The following is a 15,389-nucleotide window of genomic DNA, read 5'->3' as shown; positions in this document are numbered from 1 at the left end:
TGTGACAGGGGATACTGGGTATTAGGAAAGATTTCTTCCCAAATGAGTGATCAGGTTTTGGAACAGGCTTCCTAGGGCTGTGGTAGAATCACTGTCCCTGTTAGTGTTCCAAAACTGTAGATGAAGCCCTTAGTGAAATCATTTAGTGATGGATTTGGCAGACCTGCAGTAACGGTTGGACTTGATGATCTTAAAGACCATTTCCAACCTAGCTGATTCTATGATTCTGTGGTAATATCACGGAAACAAGGAGCAAAACCACTAAGATGGAAACAATAATCTATTAAAATCTAAGCAAGGATGGGTTTGGAACCACTGATAAAACACTTTGTAAATCATAGACACTTGAGAGAATTTCAGTTGGAGTTTAAGACTCCCATATTGCTGGTGAAGAATCACAGAATCATAGACTAGTTAGAGTTGGAAAGAACCTCAAGATCATCTAGTTCCAACCCCCCTGCCATGGACAGGGACACCTCTCACTAAACCATCCCACACAAGGCTTCATCCAACCTGGCCTTGAACACCGCCAGGGATGGAGCACTCACAACCTCCCTGGGCAACCCATTCCAATGTCTCACAACCCTAACAGGAAAGAATTTCCTCCTTATATCCAATCTAAACTTCCCCTGTTTAAGTTTTAACCCATTACCCCTTGTCCTGTCACTACAGTCCCTGATGAAGAGTCCCTCCCCAGCATCCCTATAGGCCCCCTTCAGGTACTGGAAAGCTGCTATGAGGTCTCCACACAGCCTTCTCTTCTCCAGGCTGAACAGCCCCAACTTCCTCAGCCTGTCTTCATACGGGAGGTGCTCCAGTCCCCTGATCATCCTCGTGGCCCTCCTCTGGACTTGTTCCAGCAGTTCCATGTCCCTTTTTATGTTGAGGACACCAGAACTGCACACAATACTCCAGGTGAGGTCTCACAAGAGCAGAGTAGAGGGGCAGGATCACCTCCTTCAACCTGTTGGTCACACTCCTTTTGATGCAGCCCAGGATACGGTTGGCTTTCTGGGCTGCGAGCACACACTGCCGGCTCATGTTCATTTTCTCATCGACCAGCACCCCCAAGTTCTTCTCTGCAGGGCTGCTCTGAATCTCTTCTTTGCCCAACTTGTAGCTGTGCCTGGGATTCCTTCGATCCAGGTGTAGGACCTTGCACTTGGCATGGTTGAACTCCCTTATGAAGACAGGCTGAGGAAGCTGGGGCTGTTCAGCCTGGAGAAGAGAAGGCTGCGTGGGGACCTCATAGCAGCCTTCCAGTATCTGAAGGGGGCCTCCAAGAAACAAGCATTCAATGCCAACATCTTAATGCAATGATTTGCTATACAAGTAACTCCTGAATTACAAAACTGGAGGTATAAATATGATGTCCATCATATTTTAGAAATCATGGCCTTCAGGTGAAGTTCCCGATGACTGGAAAAAGGGTAATATAAACCCCATTTTCAAAAAAGAGAAAGTGTAAGACCTGGGAAACTACAGACCAGTCAGTCTCACCTCTGTGCCTGGAAAAATCTTGGAGCAGATTCTCCTGGAAAGCATGCTAAGTCACACGAAAAATGAGGTGGTTGGTGACAGCCAACATAGCTTCACTAAGGAGAAATCCTACCTGACCAGTTTGGTGGCCTTCTATGCTGGGGCTACGGAACTGATGGACAGGGCAGAGCAGTTGACATCGTCTACCTGGACTTGTGCAAATTGTTTGACATTGTCCCACATGATATCCTCGTCCCTAAATTGGAGAGACATCAATTTGATGGATGGACCACTTGGTGGATAAAGAACTGGGTGGATGGCCACATACAAAGAGTTGTGGTCAATGTCCCAATATCCAGCTGGAGACCAGTAATGAGTGGTGTCCCTTAGGGATCAGTGTTGGGACCAGTCTTGTTCAACATTTTTGTTGGCTACATGGACAGTGGGATTGATGCACCCTCAGCAAGTTTGCCGACAACACTAAGTTTGAGAAAGTTGGGGCTGTTCAGACTGGAGAAGAGAAGCTGCATGGAGGCCTCATAGCAGCCTTCCAGTGTCTGAAGGGGGCCTGCAAGGACGTTGGAGAGTGACTCTTCATTGGGGACTTTAGTGATAGGACATAGGGAAAAGGGTTCAAATTTAAGCAGGAGAAGTTTATGTCAGTGTCCTGGGTTCAGCAGTAGCAGTCATTTTTCTCCTTCTTAGTAGCTAGTGCAGTGCTATATTTTCATTTTTTTGGCCTGGGAACAGAGCTGATAACACCGATGTTTTTCGTTGCTGCTCAAATGTTTGGTCTGGCCAAGGACTTTCTGAGCCTCATGCTCTGCCAGGGGGGAGGGGAGGCCGGGAGGAAGCAGAAACAGTACACCTGACCTAAACTGACCAAAGAAGTATTCCATACCACAGCACATCAGGCCCAGGATGTAACGGGGAGTTACCCTGAAGGGCTGGAACTGCAGGGTTGGAGGATGTATCGGTCGGTGCTTGGCTGGGGGGAGTGGGGCGAGTTATTGGTCGGCTGGTGTTGAGGTGTTGTATTCTTTCCTCTTGTTATTTCCTTTATCATTATCATTGGTGGTAGCAGTAGTGATTTGTGTTATACCTTAGTTACTAAACTGTTCTTATCTCAACCCATGGGAGTTGCATTCTTTCAATTCTCCTCTCCATCCCTCCAGGAGCAGGGGGAGGGCAAGAAGGGGGGGAAGTGAGCAAACGAGGTTTGTGGTTGGGTTTAAACCACGACAGTTAGATACAAGGTAGAAGTTCTTCCTTGTGAAGGTTTTGAGGCACCAGAACAGGCTGCCCAGGTAGGTTGCGAATGCTCCATCCCTGGCAGTGTTCAAGGCCAGGTTGGATAGTCTTAGGTGACATGGTCTAGGGTGATGTGTCCCTGCCCATGGCAGGGGGGTTGGAACTAGATGATCTTAAGGTCCTTTCCAACCCTAACTACTCTATGTGATAGCATTGTCTCGGGTTAGATAAAACAGCAACCAAGAGGACTAATTCATAGCCCTTGCTACTAGCCCTCTACATTCAATACAGCTTAGCAACCCTGCTGCATTAGTATCTGATGTAACCAGAAAGCATTTTCCCTAAACTTTCACCACTATTGCTCTTCTTCATCATGGTACCTTCTGGTAAAACATATTGGGGGGGGGGGGGGGGGGGGGGGGGTTGTGTGCATGTAGTTTTGTTGCACCTTTGAATTCGAAGTTATTTTAGGAGTAGTCCTTTTTATCAGATATATACCTAATAGTCTGATAATTTGCTGTGTACCAAAACACTTAACCCAAAAGAGTAAAGCAGATTTCATGTGCTAGAACCAGTGAAAACAAGCTTTTTACCACAGATATAGGAACTCGCTATAACTTTTAGCATGCTATTTGAAGAAAAAATTCCTTAATAGTGAAACAGAAATAGAAGTTTTTAACTATTGCAAACAGCCCTAATATGAATTAAATTATTACTTACCAAAATCTACTCTTGTTAGTATGCACTGCATTGGATGGTCAGTTGTATGCCTCGTTGTTGTTGCACCACTTTCATAACAAGTTGCACACAAATCATAATCGTAGCAAATTAAACACTTGTATCTGCGACCTCGAAAATTTCCTTTTAAACATGCATCACAGCTGACACCTATGAATAAAGAAAACCGCTTGAAAACAACAATTTCACATTCTTTTAATGATACAGATTTGTTGCTGTCACCCCCCAATAACAAAAGGAATTGAGCTGAGCTCTTAAGCAGCTGATGCACAAGACAACTCAATTTAAAGCATTTCATAGCTTTTAAAAGGCAATAATCATCCAAAGTAAAAGTCAAACTCAAAGTAAAATAAAAACCATTCAAGCATTCAAAACAATAATTAGTTAGGCTATAAATTCTTTTAATCACTTTTTTCCCCCCTGTTCAGCAGCTTGGTTCAAAACTCTCTCAGGGTTAAATAGTACAGTGGTTCATCTTGGAAGTTTTGTGAAAACAAGCAAAGAAAAAGCCTACAGCAAACCATCCCACAAGCCGCACAAAAACACACACCACCACACAACACCATTCCTCCCTGGCTTTTGTGTTTATTTTTATATTTTCTCTTAGTTCAATGCTGAAGAATACCACAACCATTTTTCATAATGCATACATATCTGGGAACATTATCTTATAAAGTTGCAGTTTTCTCTGTCATTTCAGCTCTCTGTTGTTAATTTAGATGAGGGCAAAGGAAGCATTATCATTTCATCTGTAAAGGCCCATGAAAACTTGAAGTAGTAAATTAAGAGCCTTCATGAACATAACTAGTACATACAACACATACAATATTTTGATCAAAGTCCTCTTTGAGGATCAATTTAAATAAGCTTTTCATACTTCAGTACAAATATAGAACAAGTTATAGAAATACTGTTATTAGAAGAAAGCGCTGACACTGACTCCAAGAGGATTAGTAGAAAAAGACCAAGAAGGTCTCAAAACTACAACTATCCCAATGATCATTTCCTAATTATAAATTCTATGATCATATAAAAATCTGGTATTAACACAAGGCACCACTACTATTTGTAGCATCAGGTCCAGAGAATAAAATTATGTAGGGAGTATTCTCTCAACATCTCTCCAAACTAGTATTTCTTCATATAACTCCAAATTACCATATTTTCAGTTTGACAACATGACAGCAGGTGGTATAACATGCTACTTTCATATACTTTTAATGTAACAGGTGAGGAAAGCATCAAAGCATCAAGGGGGGAAAAAAAGCCCCATAAGTTCATCTCTCTTTTTTTTTTTTTAACCTATACATTGTGTTAATTAAAAATTTAGAAGTTTGCCTCTGCCCTGGGTTTGCTGGGATCAAGTTATTTTTCTTCCTAGTAGGCTGGTGCAGTGCTGTGTTTTCAGCTTTAGTCTTGAGAACAATGCTGATAACACACCCATGATTTAGCTGTTGTTAAGTAGCACTTACACTGATCAAGGACTTTTCAGTCTCTTATGATCTGACAGTGAGGAGGGGCACGAGAAGCCAGGAAGGACCTGAGACAGGACACCTGACCCAAACTAGACAAAGGGGTATTCCATACCCTCAGCATGTCATGCCCAGTATAGAAACTGAGGGGAGTTACCCAGTAGGGACCATTTTGCTGCTCAGGGATGGGCTGAACATTGGTCAGCAGGTGGTGAGCAATTGTATTGTGCATCACTTGTGGGTTTTTATTTTGAATTATAATTTCTTCTTATTTTTGTTTTTTTCCTGTTATTATTTCTATTATTGTTATATCTTATTTAATTTCAATTATTAAACTGTTCCTATCCCAAACCATGGGTTTTACCATTCTCCTTCCCATCTCACCCAGCAAGAGGGGGGATAGGAGTGAGTGAATGTCTGCGTGGTACTTAGTTGCCAGCTGGATTTAAGTGACAACAGTCCTTTTTGGTGCCCAAGGTGGGGCACGAAGAGTTGGGATAACAACAGATCTGACCAGGTTATGTCAAAAAAAGTTTGTTGTAAGCATTCACTGTATCATAATAATTGCTGGTCATAATGTTCCCTCATTAGTTCTCAGAATTCATGTGCATGTGCTCACTGGTATGCTATGTAATGCTGTTCTTGTCATATGTGCTCCCTGTGCTGATGTTTATTCACTGGGCTTGGGCTAAGGTTATTTCATGGTACTTTCTAGTGCTGGGTTATGATATGATAGAATCACTGGTCATGAAACTAATCTAGTATGTGCACTCAGTATTGTCATCCCCTTAGTCCATCAGGAGCCATCTGGTGGGAACTGGTTTTGCCATAAAACAAAGTAAGGTCAACAGACCTGCACAGGAGATTCAGGTTTTGGGAATAAGATGGATGTCGTCATATCCCCACATATGTGATCAACAAAATAACAGCAAAGTCTCCACCAACTAATAAGAAAGAAAAACAAGTTTTCTTAGGTGTTTTGGAGAATGCACATCCCAAATAACAGTCTGACTGTAAGCCCTCTCTATCATGTGACCTGGAAGAAGAACGATTTCAAATGGGGCCATGAGCAACAACAAGATTTTGAACAAATTAAATGAAAGTTCATGCAGTAGCCCTTGGACCACTCTGGACCGGGCAAAATCTGAAAAATGTGCTCTACACCGCAGCCGGGGAGAATGGTCCTACCTAGAGCCTCTGGCAGATAACTCCAGGGGAGGCTCAAGGCTGATCCCTTGGCTTTTGGAGTCAGGAACACAGAGGATCCAAGGCCGGCTTTACTCCAAATGAAAAAGAGATAGTGGCAGCCTATGAAGGGGTTTGAGCTGCTTCGGAAGCAACTGGCACTGAATCACAGCTCCTCCTGGCACCCCAGTGGCCCGTGCTGGGCTGCATGTTCAAAGGCCGGGTCTCCACTACACATCATGCAAACGATGCTAAATGGAGTAAGTAGGAAGCACTTACACAAGCTTGTTTTCCCTTAACACACTGGACTCACTGTTCTGGTATGTCAAACTTAATCACATTTTTCATGTCTACCATGGCTGAAAGTTTCAGAGAATAAGTCATTACACAAGCATTTTATATGCAACATGCTTAATACTAACATATTAAATATATAGTTGCATATTTATGTTTTTCCAATCAAATATAATTTATTCTTATGCTATAATATGTGGTTAACCCCTTCTAAAAGTAAACAGAAAAGAGGAGCTAACAGGGGAAGTTTAAATTGGATATAAGGAGGAAATTCTTTCCTGTTAGGGTGGTGAGACACTGGAATCAGTTGCCCAGGGAGGTTGTGAGTGCTCCATCCCTGGCGGTGTTCAAAGCCAGGTTGGATGTAGCCTTGTGTAAGATGGTTTAGTGTGAGGTGTCCCTGCCCATGGCAGGGGGGTTGGAACTAGATGATCTTGAGGTCCTTTCCAACCCTAACTATTCTATGATTCTATTAGATTAAGATTAACATCTGGTATAATGTCAAGGAAAGGAAAACAGTACTGAATAACATTAGGGTTCAAATACCAACATGCACTGGGATTAAATTTCAAAAGTACAAACAAAACATCTTGTTAGGTTTCATATCTGACAACTTGAACATCTAAACAAAACAAAAAAATGGACCCTTTAATAAGCAGAAATAACAACTTATTTTCTCTCTGAACAGTAAAAGATTTTTCCATTTAACTTCCCGAAATACTGTAGACTATCAAGCTAATAATAGGACCATGTAAAAATAACATTAGAAATTCCAAAATTAGTTCACACAGGGTACACAGGTGGCCTGGGTTCAGCAGTAGCAGTCATTTTAATCCTTCTTTGTAGCTAGTGCAGTGCTGTGTTTTTGATTTTCAGCCTGGGAACAATGCTGATAAGACCAATGTTTTTAGTTGTTGCTAAGTAATGTTTAGTCTGACCAAGGACTTTGAGTCTCATGCTCTGCCAGGGAGGAGGGGAAGACAGGAGGAAGCAGAGACAGGACACCTGACCCAAACTAACTGTCGTGGTCGTGGTTTAAACCCAGTCAGCTATAAATCATGCAGTTGCTCACTCACTCCCCCCACCTTTCCTTCCCCCACTCCCAGACGGATGGGGAGGAGAATCAAAAGAATGTAACTCCCACAGGTTGAGACAAGAACAGTCCAGTAAATAAGGTAGAACACAAACCACTACTGCTACCACCAAAAATAATAATAAGGAAAATAACAAGGGAAGAGAATACAATCGCTCACCACCCGCCAACCAATAATACCAAGCCCAACCGAGCACCGACTGATACCTCCTCCAACCCCAGCAGTGCACTAGCCCTTCCGGGTAACTCTCAGTTACACCCTGGGCATGACGTACTGTGGTATGGAATACCTCTTTGGCGAGTTTGGGTCAGGTGTCCTGCCTCTGCTTCCTCCTAGCTTCCCCTCCTCCCTGTCAGAGCATGAGGCTCAGAAAGTCCTTGGTCAGACTGAACATTTGAGCAGTAACTAAAAACATCGGTGTTATCAGTGTTGTTCCCAGGCCGAAAGTCAAAAACACAGTGCTGCACCAGCTACTAAGAAGGAGAAAAAATGACTTCCACTGCTGAACCCAGGACACTAACCAAAGGGGTATTACATACCACAGCATATCATGCCCAGTATATAACATACCACAGCATATCATGCCCAGTATATAAAAAGGGGAAAGTTACCCAGAAGGGCTAGATCGCTGCTCGGGTCGGGCGGGGTATCAGTCAGCGGGTAGTGAGTGGTTGTATTCTCTTCCCTTGTTATTTCCCTTATCATTATTATTACTGGTAGTAGCAAGTAGTGGGTTTGTGTTATACCTTAGTTACTGGACTGTTCTTATCTCAACCTGTGAGAATTACATTCTTTCGATTCTCCTCCCCATCCCTCCAAGAGCAGGGGGAGGAAGAGGGGGAGTGAGCGAGCAGCTACGCAGTTCTGAGTTACTGGCTGGGCTTAAACCACAACAGTTCTTTATGGTGGCCAACATGGGGCACGAAGGGTTAAGATAACTAAAGATCTGACTGGAGTGTGTTTAAACATATTTGTGATAAGCATTCATTGTTTTGCATTAACGGTCACTTGTCACAATGCTGATTTATTGCTCTCAAAGTTATTGCTCTGCATCTCAGAGTTTCAGCATGTCGTACCTTACTTACAGCCAGTATTTGCCGGTTTAGCGTTAATCAGTTGGGGGGCTTGAGCTATGGTTCTTGTTTCACCGTACTTTATGGTAATGACTTGTAATACAATAGACACATTGATCATGAAACTGATCTGGCTTGCACTCCCAGTGCAGTCATCACCTCTATATTTTGGGAGGTATATAATGGAAGTGTTTAGAAATTACACATCTTTTTTCCCCTCCTCGGGTGGTCATCCTATGAAGGAGACATGCCCTCACATCCCCAACTCCATCACCAGACTATTTACAGCATCATTTGAGAGTTCTGAAGGTTTTAATGGCCTTTGGATACACTCAAGACCTGCCTGCTGATTGTGATGGGGATCACCATGTTGGCACACATACAGAGTGTGTTTTACCCATGACCATTTTATCTGATCTTGAAAGTTAAGCATAGTCGGGTTTGGGTCATGTTTACGGTTAGACTATGATACAGGAGGACCAAGAGATTTTCCCCGAGGCTGGACAGTCATGAGTGGCATGGTGTGTTGGATAGTATGGGCAAGAATCTAGGCCACTGGGCCCCTCCAATGCTTTGAAACTTCACCACTGAACAAGTGCAAAATCTGGAAAAACTAGTAAAACACTTAAACGAGGTGTGCTGTCATCCTGGCAATACCAGAGAGGCACAAATCATGACAACTTGCTGGGGCTTGGCCTACACCTATACAGCCCAGCACAACACTACCCAGCACCTTCAAAGGGAAAAACATGTCTCTGGATCTGATGGCAAAGCAACAGGCAACACAGCTAATCAACCCCCAAGCACAGCAGGTCCCTGAACCCCAGCGATGGACATGGCAGCCACAGTGATAGTCACTGCAAGCAGCTAAGCCAAAGGATCAATCCATGCCAATATCGGTTGCCCCTATAAGCAAGGGGAAAAGCAAACAAGGGCCACATGGAGCAACTCGTGCAGTGAGAAAAGATGAAGAGCCAATGCAGGTACTACAGGGAATGACAGCTGAAAAAGTTATTAATACATGAATCAGAGGAAGAAGAAGAGGAGGTGACTTCCTGAACCCAGACCTCAAACGAGCTGTGGAATATGCAAAAACATTTCACCCATCTTCCACAGGAGCACATCATCACCTGGTTCCTCCAATGCTGAGACAATGGGACCGACAGTCACAAACCAGAAGGTAGTGAAGCCAAGCAGCTGGGATCACTTGTTCGAAGACAATCTCACCCCTTCCATCATTTCAGCTGTGGATAAAGCTGTCCCAAGTGGTCAAACAATTAAGAAAATCTACCTGACCTATCCAGCTCCCCACATGTACCAACCCAGCTATTAACAGAAGGTGCCCTACTGGTCAAGAGAGAAGATATAGGAGGTACACACCATGGGCCACCCTATGCTTTTACAAGTGGGATCACGCAGAAGATATGAGAAAGTGAGATGGAAAACCTATGTCACCTCTGGAGGAATGAGTGCGTGAATTGAAGAGGAAAACATCAAAATACGATCCACTCAAAAAAGTTGCTGCTCCAGTCTCTAGTGAGCAGTTGCCCAGATGGAGTGGAAGATCTGATTTTACTCCAACACCTGTGAGAAGGAATACTAATCCCTTCCTACAAGATGTAAGTGAAGGATCTCATGATCACTAATAGAAGGGTCCTGCCTCCAGCCAGGGAGAGGAGAGAGACAAGTGGGTTTATTGGACTGTGCGGATCATTTCTGGCTTGCATTCCCAGTGTGGTCATCACCTCTATACTTTGGGAGGTATATAATAGAAGTATATAGCAATTACACATACTTTTTCCCCTCCTCGGGTGGTCAACCTATGAAGGAGACATTCCCTTACCTTCCAAGCCCCCCCACCAGACTACTTACAGCAGCATTAGAGAATTCTAAAGGTTTTAGATGGCCTTTGGATACCCTCGAGACCTGCCTGCTGATTGTGATGGGGATCACCATGTTGGCACACATACAGTGTGTGTTTAACACACAACCACTTCTCCTGATCTCGAAAGTTAAGCAGAGTCTGGTTTGGGTCTTGTCTAGGGTTAGACGATGACATAGGAGGATCAAGAGATTTTCCCTGAGGCTGGACAGTCATGAGTGGCAGGGTGTGTGGGACAGTATGAGCAAGTACCTAGTCCAGTGCCCCCCCCCCCCCAGTGCTTTGGAAGTATCGAAGATGGAAGGCAGCTGTATAGAGACCCTGATGACAAGTTGCAGAAACTGCTGAAAGAGAGGGTGAATCAAATCAGTTTGCCAAGGTGAAAGCCATCCAGCTGGCCCTGGACATTGCTGAATAAGAAAAGTGGCCAGTACTTTATCTCTACACTGACTCATGGATGGTGGCAAATGCCCTGTGGGGGTGGTTGCAGCAATGGAAGCAGAGCAACTGGCAATGCAGAGGGGTAAACCCATCGGGGCTGCTGCACTGTGGTATGATATTGCTGCCCAGGTGCAGAACCTGGTGGTGAAGGTATGCCACGTAGATGCTCATGTACCCAAGTGTCAGGCCACTGAGGAACACCAGAACAACCAACAAGTGGATAAAGCTGCTGAGATTGAATTGGCTCAGATGGACTTAGATTTTCAACATAAGGGTGAATTATTATTGGCCCGGTCGGCCCAGGGCAGAGATGCAACATAGAGATGGGCTCGTGATCGAGGGGTGGACTTAACAATAGACACAATTGCCCAGGTTATTCACAAATGTGAAACGTGCTGCAATTAAGCAAGCTAAGTGATTAAAACCTCTTTGGTATGAAGAATAATGGCTGAAGCACAGATATGGGGAGGCCTGGCAGATCGACTATATCACACTCCCACCAACCTACCACGGCAAGCACCATGTGCTCACCATGGTGGAAGCAACCACCAGATGACAGGAAACATGCTGTGCCCCACGCCACTGCCCGGAACACTATCCTGGGCCTTGAGAAACAGATTTTGTGGTGACATGGCACCCCAGAGAGAACTGAGGCAGACAATGGCAATCATTTCCGGAACAACCTTATAGACACTTGGGCCAAAGAGCATGGCATGAGTGTGTATATCAATCACATCCCCTAACATGCACCAGCCTCTGGGAAAATCCAATGGTACAATGGGCTGTTAAAAACTACACTGAGAACAATGGGTGGTGGGACTTTCAAACATTGGGATACACATTTACCAAAAGCCACCTGGTTGGTCAACACCAGAGGATCTGCCAACAGGGCTGGCCCAGCCCTGTGAGAACTTTTACATACCACTCATGGGACTGTTTTCACTCAGGGACGTGGATATACTTGGTGGGTAAGGCAGGAAGATGGGGAAGTCCTATGTGTAACTCAAGGGAATATAATTTTGGGGAAAATCAGCCAATGAACTGAATTATATGCTGTTGTCTGCTATAGAACACTTTTATAGCCCATCAGCTAGATGCCCATCTCCACCACTCTGTGCTTTGAGAAGAAGATGTGCTATCATGATCATCAATGTAGAACAAAGTCATGGGAAAAGCCAACAGCATCAGAACTGTCTTCAGGTCACCAGCAACTGACCCTGACTTCTCTCCCATCATCACCTCAACAAAGAATGAACTTCGCAAAACCAGACAAGGTCAGCGGTGACCAGACAAGTTCAGCAGTGTCATAAGCAGGCAACAATCCAACACTACATACCGTCTCTCCTGCCCTGAAAGACAGTTACAAGAGATGGAGCCTGACATCAAAGACTGGATGAATTCAGCAACTTTATAGGGATTGGTGCATGGACTAAGTAATGATATCTCTCTTTGTGGATGTGTGTGTGTATATATATATATATATATATATTTGAGACAAAAAAGCAATGGTACATTTTAAAATATGGGATCTGAGCATGACGTGAATGGTATGGAATAAGGGGTGGATACTGCCCTGGGTTCAGCTGTAGCAGTCATTTTTCTCCTTCTTAGTAGCTGGTGTAGTGCTCTGGTTTTCACTTTAGTCTGGGAACAGTGCTGATAACACATGGATGTTTTGAGTTGTTGCCAAGTAATGTTTACTCTGATCAAGGACTTTCTGAGCCTCATGCTCTGCCAGGGAGGAGGGGCACAGGAAGCCCGAAGGAAGCAGAGACAGGACACCTGACCCAACCTAGCCAAAGTGGTATTCCATACCACAGCACGTCATGCCCAGTATAGAAACTGGGGTAGTTAACCAGAAGTCCCAGATTGCTGCTTGGGTCAGGGGCTGGGTATCGGTCGGCGGGTGGTAAGCAACTGTACTCTCTCCCCTTTTTTTTCCCTTATCATTATTATTATTTGTGGTAGCAGTAGTGGTTTTGTATTATCCCTTAGTTACTGGACTGTTCTTATCTCAACCCATGGGAGCTACATTCTTTCCATTCTCCTCTACATCCCTCCAGGAGCGGGGGTAGGAAGCGAGGAAGAAGTGGGGGAGAGTGAGCAAGCGACTATGTGGTTCTGAGTTACCAGCTGGGCTTAAATCATGACTCTCATGTACTGAGCTTATACAGCTCTTTCTAAAGTTCCTTGGAAGGCATTCTAGTCACCCCTATCTCAAATAATTGTCTTATTTCAAAATGTTACTATCCCACTATTCCCTTCCTCCACATTCTCCACTCTGGATAATTTCTGAAGTTCTATACCAGTTACATTTCTGAAGGCATTGAAAAGTCAGTGGCAAAATGCTGGTGGCTGAATTCTACTCCTTTCCTGTCTCCCAAGCAACTTTTAATCCACAGTGTGACTTGATTTCTTGCCACAATGCAAAGAAAATTAGCAAAAGACCCTAATGAAAAGTAAGCTTATTCTTCCATCAGATAATTATTTAGAGCCCCAAGACATTGGAATTCCAAGCTGTCCAGCATTTATTTTCTCAAACATATCCCTTCCCATCATAAAACCCGTTCTGGCAAAAACAAGCTATTCTGACAAATAGCTCACAGCAAAAATACAATTTATTAACATGTTTCAAAGTCACTTCTATACCTTATCCTTGCAAAAACAACTGCATCAATTTACACTGAGGTCTCAGCCAACCACAGACCATACATCAAGGCAACTTATACTAACCTTATAATTAATATAAAATTAAGACTTAAAAATGTTAAATGGGTAATAAAAAAAATATTAAGAAAACTCAAGACAAACCAGGTTCCTATGAGAATCTATCACAAAACACAACTGTTGCTGTTGCTTTATATCTTCCCAGTTTTGACGTGGGTTTTCCTTCTTTTGATACAAGAATATTTATCTCAACAATGTAACATTACCATCAAGTTTAGTAGAAGATAACTATTTTCATTTTTTAAAAACATAAAACAAAGAATATCAATATACCTGTTTCCATTAAAAAAAAAAAAAAACAACACACATGTAAACTTAGTTCCATACTTCAGTTTCTGCTAATGAACAGAGTGAGAAAACCATAATTCCCCTTGCTACAAACAAAACCTAACATCCACTAGAAAAGCCTTTGCTTGGAGGAATGCCATGGGATAAAGCCCTGGAGGGAAGAAGGGGCCAAGAAAGTTGGACAGTATTCAAGGATCACCTCCACTAGACTCATGAGCAATGCATACTGACAAAGAAGTTGGGCAGGAACACCAGGAGTACTGCATGGATGAACAAGGAGCTTCTGGACAAACTCCAGCATAAAAAGGAGGCCTACAGAGGGTGGAAGCAAGGATGGGTAGCCTGGGAGGAATACATAGAGCAGCCAGGGATTAGGTTAAGAAAGCTAAAGCCCTGACAGAACTCAATCTGGCCGAGGACATTAAGGGCAACAAGAAAAACTTCCATAAGTATATTGTGGATAAAAGGAAGACAAGGGAAAATGAGGGCCCCCTCTGCAAGGAAACAGGAGACCTAGCCATCTGGGACAAGAAGGCAGAGGTACTCAATGGCTTTTTTGCCTCAGTCTTCACCAGCAAGAGCTCCAGCCACTCTACCCAAGTCACAGAAGGCAACAGTACGGACTGGGAGAACAAAGAACCACCCACTGTAGAAAAAGATCAGGTTTGAGACCATCTAAGGAAACTGAAGATGCACAAGTCCATGGGACCTGATGCATCCGCAGATCCTGTAGGAATTGGTGGATGTAGTTGCCAAGCCAATATCCATCATATTTAAGAAGTCACGGCAGTCCAGTGAAGTTCCTGTTGACTAGAAAAGGGAAAATATAACTCCCATTTTTAAAAAGGGAAAAAAGGAAGACCTGGGAAACTACAAGCCATCTCAATGCCCCAGCAAGATCACGGAGCAGATCATCCTGGAAACTATACTAAGGCACATGAACAGTAAAGGGGCGATTGGTGACAGCCAACATGGCTTGACTAAGATAAAAACTGTGTCTAACAAATTTGGTGGCCTTCTACAATGAAGCCACAGTGTTAGTGGATAAGAGAAGAGCAACTGGCATCATCTACCTAGACTTGTACAAGGCATTTGACACTGTCATGCATGACATCCTTGTCTCTGAATTGGAGAGGCATGGATTTGATGGATGGACCATTCTGTGTTTAAGGAATTGGCTGGATGGTCACACTGCGTGTTGTGGTCAACGGCTCTATGTCCAACTGGAGACCAGCGATGAGTGGTATTCCTCAGGGGTGGTATTGGGACTGGCACTGTTTAACGTCTTTGCTGTCAACATGAACAGTGGGACCAAGTACACCTTCAGCAAGTTTATAGATGACACCAAGCTATGTGGTGCAGCTGACACTCTGGAGGGAAGGGATGCCATCCAGAGGGACCTGGACAGAGGTCCTCATGAAGTTCATGAAGTTCCTCGTGAACCTCATGAAGTTTAACAAGGCCA

At 43.8% G+C, this 15,389-nt stretch overlaps 1 protein-coding gene across 3 annotated transcripts in view; it reads right to left on the bottom strand.

The window, feature by feature from the left end:
- The window catches only part of LOC136004354 (E3 ubiquitin-protein ligase KCMF1-like), a 93,475-nt gene that overhangs the window by 75,685 nt on the left and 2,401 nt on the right, over positions 1–15,389 (bottom strand). For 2 of the 3 annotated variants that reach the window (XM_065660818.1, XM_065660819.1), the window contains exon 2: positions 3,451–3,618. In XM_065660818.1, the coding sequence (XP_065516890.1) occupies positions 3,451–3,618 (168 nt within the window). Of the gene's footprint in view, positions 1–3,450; positions 3,619–5,793; positions 5,885–15,389 lie in introns of all 3 variants that reach the window. The other variant, XM_065660820.1, reaches the window with a different exon arrangement.

Source organism: Lathamus discolor, chromosome W (genome assembly GCF_037157495.1).
Source record: "Lathamus discolor isolate bLatDis1 chromosome W, bLatDis1.hap1, whole genome shotgun sequence".
NCBI classification, from domain to species: Eukaryota; Metazoa; Chordata; class Aves; order Psittaciformes; family Psittacidae; genus Lathamus; species Lathamus discolor.
The sequence above is the reverse complement of the archived record's forward strand: the minus strand, read 5'-3'. Positions and strand labels throughout refer to the sequence as shown.